Source organism: Pangasianodon hypophthalmus, chromosome 21 (genome assembly GCF_027358585.1).
Source record: "Pangasianodon hypophthalmus isolate fPanHyp1 chromosome 21, fPanHyp1.pri, whole genome shotgun sequence".
NCBI lineage: Eukaryota > Metazoa > Chordata > Actinopteri > Siluriformes > Pangasiidae > Pangasianodon > Pangasianodon hypophthalmus.
In genome coordinates, this window is record NC_069730.1 from 18,606,001 (window position 1) to 18,617,399 (window position 11,399).

At 39.5% G+C, this 11,399-nt stretch overlaps 1 protein-coding gene across 3 annotated transcripts in view; it reads left to right on the plus strand.

Annotated features, from left to right (window-relative positions):
* si:ch1073-184j22.1 (erythroferrone) overlaps positions 1-11,399 on the plus strand; it is a 28,114-nt gene that overhangs the window by 7,944 nt on the left and 8,771 nt on the right. Inside the window, exons 1-6 of one of the 3 annotated variants that reach the window (XM_026946301.3) lie at positions 648-2,491; positions 2,902-3,237; positions 3,517-3,633; positions 3,983-4,097; positions 9,574-9,701; positions 11,281-11,392. In XM_026946301.3, coding sequence (XP_026802102.2) covers positions 3,100-3,237; positions 3,517-3,633; positions 3,983-4,097; positions 9,574-9,701; positions 11,281-11,392 — 610 coding nt within the window. In that variant the 5' untranslated portion in view covers positions 648-2,491; positions 2,902-3,099. Of the gene's footprint in view, positions 1-333; positions 3,238-3,516; positions 3,634-3,982; positions 4,098-9,573; positions 9,702-11,280; positions 11,393-11,399 lie in introns of those variants that run through there. The other 2 variants (XM_026946302.3, XM_053227494.1) reach the window with 2 other exon arrangements.

The window sequence follows — 11,399 nt, forward strand, 5'->3', positions numbered from 1 at the left end:
ATGTAAAATAAAACTTAGCTACTTAATTATTTATCAACAGTGCTAATTCTGCATCCACCTTCATCCCATTCAACAGTAACTAAATGCTCCATCACGAAGGTGCGTTGGGGCGTGTCTATAAAATGACTGACAGGAGGCACTCCAGACTGTAATGCAGTTTTCCAAACCGGTTTTCTCAGGCACATAACTCACTTGTGCTGATGCCATGCCTTAAACAATTATTATTATTATTATTATTATTTTAATCATGTTCTACGTATTTTCAAGGTTATTTGTATAGGTAAGAAATAAAAAGGATAATTTTTGCACTTTTATTAGCTTTATTTATAGTTATATAATTTACAAGTGATGGAATGTAGGCTTCATTTAGGCTGCAGAAATGTGAGTCTGTTCATGTACACAGCAGTGTTGACGTGATGGCTTCAGAGTTTGAATTTTAAGAGTGTCCCGCAATTCCTCACATTGCAATGAAAAGACTTGTTCAGACAGGGGATAAAACTCAAGCTAGGGTCATTCCAGTTGCATTTATGTCAGGGATGATGACATTTAAATGGAAAGTTGCAAGCTTTCCATGCAGCCTGCCACACCTCTTCCTTTATCAGTGCGTGGCAGCGGTAGCTCGGCAGTTAGAGGTCTGTGCTAATGAAAGGTTGGGAGGTTGGGAAGGTCAAATCCTGTCTTGTCTCTCTAGAAGTTTGTGTACTATGCTAAACTTTTCCTACATGAAGAATGTACCTGCAATGTACTTCAGTAATGACTGTAGATGTAGTAAAAGTTGAGTATGCAAAGTTTCCAGAGAGGCCAGGTGTGAGGCAATAGAAGGTAAAACTCATTTATTATCTTATTATTGAAGTATACATAGTGATTCTTTGGAAAATTATGTGTACTACACTCAACTTTTACTATATCTACACTTATTAGTAATGTACACTGCAGTTCACATACATGTATTCACACATAAAGCCACATGAAAGTATCCCAGAAGCCACTGTTTGGCTATTGAGAAAGCTCTTAACTGTAAACTGCTCAGCTTATGCTTGGATTGGACTCCTTTGTATAGAAAAATTTATTAAATAAATGTATATCCTTCTTGCCTTTACCTTTTCTATTTTTGCCCTCAGCTGAATGAAGAGTTTTGTCCTTAAACTGGCAACTGGTTCAAAATAAAAATCTCTCATGCAAATCTTGTTTAAAGTCCACACAAGTGTTCACCATCCTGTATACAATTTATATTAAAACCAAGAGTCTCATTGGCGATTGGTGTGGTTTTGAAAACGTAGAATACAAAAATGGTGCCTTTAAATTGTAATCCTGCTAAGAAGTGAGTCCAGTTGTCCTATTTTTAGCCAAAACCTGGTTGTTGTGAGTTACAGTTTCTACAGCCGCAGAGCCGTCTCCTGGCAAAGGTCAAAACACTTCATTGTTTAAACTCTGGAAGTCAGCATACTAAATTAATTTCCTTGCCTAAATACTTAGACAGATCCAGCGTGCATTGCATATTCATTATACAACAACTAGACAAGCAGTGACTTGAAATCTCTCATGTTTGTTTTAACATAAATTGGCCATGAGATGGTGCCAGTGACCGCTTGGGTTGACTTTGCATGCGATTTTGGAATTATGTAATGAGGCTTCTTGAGGCTTGAGCAGGTTGGTATTAAACCAGGTGCCACTCTAAGGACCACACTGTTCATTCAGTTGAGGAGAAGTGGCAAAGGCAAGAAGGACAGACTGATAAAAGAGGAGGTGTGGCAGATTGTGTGGAAGGCAAATTTCCCGCTAAATGTCATCATCCTTGATAGCAAGGTTCAGCATATCTGACATGCACATTTCTGCTCCACCCAAATGTCCTTCAGTGTTTGGAAACACAGGATGGATTGGTTTTGCATTCTAAAATAATAGAGAATGGACCAGTTAAAGCGAATACCATCTGTTCTTGGTTTGCTCTTTTTTGATATTCATCTGAAACAAATGCTTTTAAAGAAATGATTCACCTAAGTTATATCTTTCTGGAGAAAATATGCAGTAGAAATTATATTAGGCAACTTTTTGAAGATCAAACAATAGGCACTAGGACCCAGAGGCCCATGAAAGAGGGCAAAACAAAGCTGTCAGAAGCAAAGGAATGAGCCAGACACAGGACCGGCAGGAGAAAGAGAGCCGGGAATGCTCAGACAGGGTGATAGGATGAGGGTAGGACAAGGGTGAGACGAGGGAGAGATGAGGCATCAGGGTGGCTGTAGAGAGACAAAGTGACAGATTGAGATTCACAAGCAGATAAGCAACAGAAGGAGGAGTGAAGGGATGAAAGGAGGAGGGGCCTGAGCTGCTCAGGAGCTTAAAAACAGCAGAGCGCGAAAGGGAACCTTCATAACACAGAGTGAACGTGGAGTAAACTGAAGGCACTCGTTTGGAGGAATAAATCAGCATCACTCGAGGGCCTATGGAGCGGAAAGGAACCGAGCAAGCAAAGCAACAGAGGGACTTTAAGGTTAGTGAGAGAGCAGGGAGTAACTGAGAGGCAATCCCACCCACTGAGCAAGTGTAACACACACACACACACACACACACACACCGGCTTTATCACTGCCAGTCACGCTGTAACAGAACCGTGTAGCTGCCTAATCATCACACAAACGCATCAACGGTGACCACACATGCTGTATTTACAGAATACATGCACAAGGACTCAAAATTCAAAGCTCAATCTGCGGGAGTTTAGACTGTAGCAAGAAGGCATAGAGAGTCTTGGATGAGACAGGGGCAAGACTGAGCTTGGAGGAAAAAAAAGAGTGACGTTAGGCCTCACCACTTGCATAGCTCAAGATAAATATTCCTGATCTCCAGAACTGAACCTCTCAAAGAGATTTTCCTTTTTTTCCTCTCTTAAAACCATCCCAGTACTATTTCTTCATGAGAAGCATCAATCCTTTGAGGAATTGAGGATCCATCTTCATATCAACTATCAACCTGTCCTTTGAGAAACCTGTCCTGTAAAACACTACAAGAAGCTCAAAGATCACTCTTCACTTCCCGGGAGTGGGATGGGACCTGAACACTGAGGATCTGTGAGAAATCACTGCCCTCTGACCCTGCACCATGTTGCCCTGGCATGGGCCGAAAGGGCCGTTCCTGCCCCTGGTCCTGAGCCTCCTACTCACCACCTGCGCTGGACAGGACAGCCTAGAGGAACTAGAGCTTGATGATGAGAGCAACTCCGTGAGCACAGAGAGTCCTGTAAGTTCAGCATCCATGCCCATGTGGTGTGCACCTGTGTTAATACACAAGGGAATGTTTTCATGTGGTTTTTTTGTCATCTTGCAAGCATGCAGTATTATACATGAGGTGAAAGCTACAGTAATATTTGTGTTAGAATTATGGAAAACGTTGCCTCATACTAAATGACTGTAGTCTGTATTATATACCTGACTCTGTTGGTGCATGCTCTGGTGTGAATGCTACAGCAGTTTCTAAGGACTATGATTGGTACAAATTTGGTGACCATCTATTCTGCAGGAGACTGTGTCTTCAGATATGGACATAGTTGATCCTCATAGGACCTGGATAGCCTTCAGGGATAACTCAAATAAGGGTGGAAACAAGAAGCCCAAACAAAATAAAAGAATATCAAAGGTAAGGTTCTGACCTTGAGACTTTAGACATGTATGGTGCTAAACTTGCATAAGATCTTACAGAAATGAAGTGTGACTTAACCAAAATTTGAATGATGTATGTACTATTGCTTAGAATTGAAATGTTAAATCTAGAACCTTAAAATAATTATTTGGTTCACCTTAGATATGTACCCTACAACAAATAGGGTTCCAAGTAGAATATCTAGGAAGTGAACAACTTTTGAGGAATCTTATACTACACTTTGGGGTGGGGGAGATCACTTCCTGTTCCACTCAGAGGTCTTAATATATAGTTCATCCCTACACATAACAGTTGTAACCCCTCTCTTCTCTCTTAATTTCTCCAGCATGGCCTGCCTGGTCCTCCGGGCCCTCCCGGACCCCAGGGGCCTCCTGGTCCTCCTGGCCCACTGATGCCCAACCAGGACGAGATATTGGAGGACCTCCAGCTAAAGCTGAAAGGTACGGCAATGTTAATGATTCTTAGATATAAAGGAACTAGAAAGAACTGAAGTGACCCGTTAAAGAAGTCGTAGTTCATCCAGCCTGGTCAACATGGTGTCCAGACCAATCACAAATCTGAAACTCTCCTATTAATGTTGAGGCAGCCCCGTCATACATTTCAGTGGTATCCTGGCAAGTAAACTGCTGTAGTATGGATACAGAAGTAACTGAATCATAACAAGATGGAGCAGATTCAAAAGGCATTACAATAAGCTGAAAGCACTGATGGAGGTTTAACTCTTTGTGGACATGTTGAGTTTTAAACACTGTATGGATGGAAAACGTGTTTGAATGGTATACACAAGTGTAATTTACAGTATGCATTGATTTTCAAAATTCATATGACCTGCTCCATCATTTTTAATCATTTCATCCCAGAACATTGTGGACTATTGCTTAATTTGTTAAATATATGTACGAATCTAGGGAGTATCTAAGATTGCAAAAACATCACCTAGTGGTTTCCAATCTTTAAATGTCCAGTTTTAGTGAACCTGTGCCTCAGATTCTGTGTTCTTGGCTGACAGGATGTGACCTAATGCCGTTGTAGCCCATCCGCAACACAAAGGTTGTGTGTTGTGTTGTGTGTCCTGAGATGCTTTTCTGCTCACTCTGGTTGTAAAGAGTGGTTATGTGAGTTGCTGTAGCCTTCCCATCAGCTCAAACCAGTCTTGCCAACTCGATCAACAAGATGATTTCACACAGAATGTTGTGTTTTTTTTTTTTTTTTTCCCCTCCACACCATTCTGTGTAAACTCTAGAGACTGTTGTGTGTGAAAATCCCAGGAGACCAGAAGTTTCTGAAATACTCAAACCAGCCCAACTGGCACCAACAACCATAATCACAGAGATCACAAATCTTCCCATTCTGATGTTTGATGTGAAGATTAACTGAAACTCTTGACCTGTATCTGCATGATTTTATGCACTGTGCTGCTGCCACATGATTGGCTGATTGGATAATTGCACAAATGAGCAGGTGTACAGGCATTCTCGTTAAAGTGGTCAGTGACTGTGTGTATATATTCATGCATAAGGCAACAGTAAAGCTTAATTTTTCATGAAAAGATTCATAATACGCATAAACAAGTTTCTGCTTCATTACACTTTCCCGAAGTAAAACATTGTGATGAAGTCTGACGCCAGTGATGTCTGAAACCCTGTCCATAATTAAGAGATGAAAACTTTACAGCTCCAGTTAATTGTATCCTTCAGCAAAAATCTTATTCAGTCAAGGAAATGTGGGGAAATAAGAGATTGACACTGAAATGTAACAGAGCTAAACATGGCTTTCTGTCAAAAGTAGCAAACGCATTATGCTGTTTGAAAGCTTCATTGCTTGATTGATTTGAGACTGTATTTGATCAGAGAACAACTCAGCACAGCCCACAGTCGAGTTCCCCCTAAAAGCTGGTTTCTACACAGACAGGCCATTGCAGCTTCCAACTCAAATCAACAGCACATGTTTATTTACAGTCTATTCTACAGTTTATACAGCTGAATATTAAATCAGGGATCGGCAAAGTTTTTATTAGTATTAGGTTTTAGATACCGGTTTGGTTGTAGCATACTTTATTTTCCATTTAGATATGATTGGTAAAGCTGTAACTAAGTCTTCTGACATGGAAAGTCTTCAGGACAGATGAGTTTACGCTATGTGCTTTCTCAGTAACATGTCAAGCTGCGGGTTTTTTTTTTGCTCTTATTGACTTTAGAAGAGAGGGGAGAAAAAAGAAAGACTCCCTCTAGCTGCTAAATCCTGAGCGATAACAGGAACTAGCTTGTTTCACAGATGTTCCACAACAATAAACATAACTATAAATGGATTAAAAGTATGTGTCATTCTTTAATAAATAGAAATTGTAATCTTTGGCAAATTGCTGTCGTGTAAGAGGAATAAAACACTTTAGTATGTGCTCTTATTGGAAAATGAACTTCACAGTGGTAATAGGAACTCTGCTTCATCAGACCAGCCTGTTGCTGATTTTCTTATAACAGCACACCCTGAGGTGTTTTATTCCTTACTTATGCACTGTGCCAATCAGAAGAGGTGTTGTTGAATATCTGCAGGACAGTATTCTGAAATTAACTTAAAATGTTAAACACCTTTTAGGTTTTACACAGCAGAGAGTTTGTAATTATGCCCTTTGGGGTTTGCATCCTCACTGTTAAAAGTTTGCTTGTGTAGCCACAGCAGCACACTTAGCAGAAAATAATCGAAATACACTACAAAGCTGCTTCAACACTTAAAGCCCTGATAAGTAATTCATACTTTTGCTCTAGGCCAAGATATCATAACCAGGCTGAAGAAGCCAAGTTGTGCATAACTGTGTAAAACAACCGATGTGCATGTCTGTGCAGATATAAATGAAACAGTGGGTTTTCTAGGAAGTCAGCCAGTATGCTTGTAAACCAGTAAACAGACAAAAAAAGAAGAAAATTTTAGATGGATATACATACACACTTACAAATAATCATTATATATAATTGAAACCTAAGTTATAATGTTGAGTAACGTGTGGAGGGAAAAGAATGGAGCCAGTACACGCACTTTTAGAATAAACACACCAATGTTAATTGCGATCTGGTACGCAGTGTGCAAAAAAGAAAACACCCAAACATATTACACATACTTGTTTATACATATTTACTCATGTAAACACATGTATATGACACTAAAACTCAGTGAGCTGATAAATACAAAAAAAAAAGAAATGAATGCCAGTAAACGAGTGCCAAGTCAATATAACTAAACATAATTATACATGCTACAAAGCTAATATATGTATGTCAGTTGATATGCCACAAGACCACATGAGTAGATGTGAAACTTAATTACACAGCTTTCAAAATGTTTTATGTTTTATTATGCACATAACACCACGAGCCAATAACTGCGAAAACTAAACCACGTGCCAAACGGCAGCGAAAACATAAAACCGAGCGAAGTTGTGAAGCGCAATTACATAAAGGACTAGTTAAAATAAATACAGTTCGACAATAACAAAAATAAGAGCAGTTCAAAACTTGCCTCATGCTCGCAATAATAGAAACAGTAACTCACATAACGAATAAAACACTCCAGGATATGCTGTTCTAGGGAAAAAAAAGTCCGTGACAAAACAGGGTTAGTGTTACCACATCGAAGTTGATTATCTTCCTATAACAGCATGTCATGAAGTATTTTATTTCTTTTATACCACAGCGATTTATTTTTTAAAAAAAGAACAACATACTTTTTATCTCTCTCGAAGTTAAGGAGACAAAGTGTAAACTCATCTGTCCGAAGATGTCTGAAGTTACAGTTTTACCTCTGATACCAGCGAATCCTTCTATAAATATTAAATAAACGTCTCCTTACAGAAAACTGTACCTTATCGCCCACTGCGCATGGTTTTAAAGCGGTGCAAGTCCCTGTGTATGAGTTATGATAGAAACAATAGCGTATTAGAATGAGTGCATTAAATGACGTGACTTTGTAGCTGCACTACTGTCAGCGCTGCTGTTATAGAAAATTAATCAACACCTTCTAACCAATGTGCACATCGTCCTTAACATTTGTGTTGCTGGTAATTGTGTTTTAGTGCGCTTACTGGCACCTGCAGCGTAGTTTGCTTGCAGTTTTGTGTCAAAGATCAAACAGCCTTTGTGTGGATGATGTCTGACTGATGTATTAAATGATTTGTGTGGCCTGAGGGGGTGTGTGTGTGTGTGTTTGTGTGTGTGTTTGTGACACACTTTCAGTGTGAAGCCTGCAGTGTGTGTTGTATTGTCTTGCGCGTTTGTAGGGGACGTCGCATGTTTGATCGTGGGCTGGTTTGATCCTCTAATAGGCGTAGTTTTCTTGGACGTCAGTGTGACTTGGCCCTGCTATAGAATTCCCTGGATTCCACATTGTGTGTGTGTGTGTGTGTGTGTGTGTGTGTGTGTGGAGTGAGTGTTGGCAGTTGGCCAGGAAAGCAGACACAGGTCTGTTTGTGCTCTGGAGCAGCGAGCTGCAGGCTGTTCTGACAGCAATATAAAACATAAAGGCTCTTATTCACACGGCAAAAACACAGTGGCGCCGCGAACTCAAGCATGTTCAACCCCTACGCGTGCACACACACACACACACACACACACACACACACACACTCACTCCATCCACTCATACACACTCGCACTCCAAATATTTACATCTCCCTTTCAGGCACAGATTGTTTAATGACTTTATATGTAGCCAAGTGTCAGTCAAATATAATCTCGAGCATTTCAAATCTTGCTGTTTATCTTTGGTATTTAAGAGAGCAGCAAGCGTGTGAAGTGCTGACAACTTACCAAATAGCACAGCTCTAACGTATACACTCGGAACAATAAGGCAAGTGGAGAATGAAGTTGGCTACGTTTTGACAGCTCGAATCCAATTTTTTTATTGTCATATCCGATTTCAAAGATTTTACGGAGTGTGAACAGCAAAAACAACATTAAAAATGACTTTTCTGACTATTTTTGACTTCTGGAGATATTCTTCTTATTATTATTATTATGGAACTGCATTTCCAATCAAAATATATTTCAAGGCTCCTGAGTGGTGAAAAAGAAAAGGAGATGGCGAGTTCAAATGCCAACAATGCCAATAAGTCCAATAAAGCAAAACTGGCCATGCTCTCTGGGTGGGAGGGGCATACTCTTTCTCCCCTGTCAGTCACTGAGTCAATAGTCAGTTGTTGAAGTCAGGATTAATAAATGAAGAGGCCTCCTTTTTCTTTTTTTCTCTTTTTTTTTTTTTTTTTTTTTGGCTGTTGTCTGTTCCAAATACATCTAGAACTGTCACTGGACTCTACATGGTTGTGATTGATGGAATTATTATATAAACACCATGAACCATCTCACCATCATCACCATCATCAGTCCACTGTGGCTGTATCCCAAACCACCAGTGGTCAACCTACTTTTAGTGAATATCCACCCAAAGTGTGGAACTCCCACAAGACATGCAACAAGCAGTGTTCTTACTGTTCTTTAGTTTTGTTTGTTGTATCATTTCACATTTTGTGAGCACTTATTTTTTAATTATTTACTTAATATGATTTTTTTTTCAATGATTACTATTTTACCTTAATAACTTATTTATGGTTACTTTATTATTATTTTTAGAATTATTTATTTACTACCTTTACTACTAATGCCATATCCCAAACCACACTTTATTCACTATATATGCCACATAAACACCATCACAAGTGTCTCCTGTATTCAGTGTGCACATTATCTTCAAACACACAGTGCATTGTGGGTATTCTGTGCTCACTGTGTTACATCGTGTGAGACTGATTGCCTCCTCTGTGTTCTATGAGCAGGAGAACCCAACTAGTGCACTATATAATGATTATAGTGAGTATGATGTGTGTTGGGACGTATGGTTTACTTAAACTTTGCCTCTTGCTGCTATCAGAGATGGTGGGCAGCCAGTGTGTGCTCTGTGAACAGCCCCCCCGCGTGGCCACAGCCTTCCACAGCCACCTGCGCCGCAATCTGCTGGTCCAGAGACGGAGTCTACAGGAGCTCCAGCCTTTCAGCAGCGTAAGTTCCCTAAACTCAAACCATCAGCGTGCCATTTCTTGGCTGTTGAACGCCGTGACTTTGGCACGCGGTGCCCTACACATCTGGAATAAACTTCAAACAGCTTAAACTTGGGTTCTGTTATTATGATGTCTGGGGCTTTTAAACACTTTTTATCACAAACCAGAATCAAAAAGTAGTTTTATTGGTAAAGTCAGATCAACCCACGAGAACACTGAGAACCTGGCAATCACTCAGTTTGGCTGTTTATGTTTAAGGCATTTCATGAATCCAAATGAATTAATTTGATTGCAGATTCTGAATTAACTGTTTATATGTGTGCACTAAACTCTACGAATTGTTCAAAAATCTGTCTGCATTAGCAAATTTTGGTTTATGTCAGCATTAGCATAACAACGACAGGTTTGTAACTTCTGTCAAAGTAGCTGACGTTGGTTAAGTATTTCATCACCTTGCATTTTTAACTTGTATCTTAAATTATGTAATACTGGATTTAAGAATAAGAATTTGGATCCCGAAATGTGTCCCGTCCATGTGCTTTTTACCCTAGCCAGAGTGCCTTTTGTGTTGATATATAAAAAAAAAAAAAAGTGTCTGAAACTATAACAAAGCTATTAGTGTTGTATTCTAGCTACTATCAGCTAACTAGCTAGCAGAGCTTGCTTTCTGCTTGTGCAACCTGACTGTAAAGACAAATTCTTATTTTGATTCAGCATATCGTAATTCTCCTTTTCCCTCAGTAACATATTTTTCACGAGTACTTTGTTCTCCATGTTGGTTTTTCAGTTCTGCAACCTGACTAAGAAGTTAAAAAAAAAAAAAGACATAATTCAGCACTTTTTTAAAGACCCAGCCACATTCCACCTCATTTTTTGCTTCCTGCTGGATTACACACAAAAAGTTGCTGGTTGAGGGGAAAAAAAACCACCAAGTGTGAAAACGCCCTAACAGCCACTTTTAAATTGTATAATATTTCTAATATTTCATCACTTACCACACAGATTAAATATGTAGATTTTTAATTCTAATGCGTTTACAATCACCTTGAATCCAACTGGAGACTATTTCTCTGTTTAATATATTTTTTCTGTTTGATATATCATTAAATATGATTATCCACTTCTTTTCACTGAGAAGTCGTTCAAATTAGATCTGCACATGAAGCCTTTTCATCAGTGGTATTATTTGGATGCATGTAAACCTTGGAATGAGCAAAATATGAAGATGAAAATAAAAGAATAGTGTAATAAATAAATTACAGTAAGTGCAACATGTGCCTGTTTCACATTACGTGCAGAATACAAGAAAACTTGCCAAAAGAATTGTTGTAATGGAAAATGTATTGCTTTATACATTTGGTTTGAAATGTTTCAGTTTTCTCTCTCGTATATAATGATGTCTTCTTTTGTTTGTAACTCAGCACCATATATTGTAAATGAGGCCCTCGCCCTCAGTGTGTTTTCCCAGATTTAAGTAAATGAAATGAAACGAGCCGCTGGCACACAGATGAGACGAGCTGGCGATGGAAAAGAGCAGCTGGAATAGTTTGAGTCATTTCTCTTCTCTGTGCTTCCCACAGCCTTCAGACATGGAGCAGTTTCACCAGAGAGGCCAGGGCTTCAACACCAGCAGCGGCCGCTACACCGCTCCGGTGTCGGGGTTCTACCAGCTCACCGCCAGCCTGGTGCTGGGTGAGTC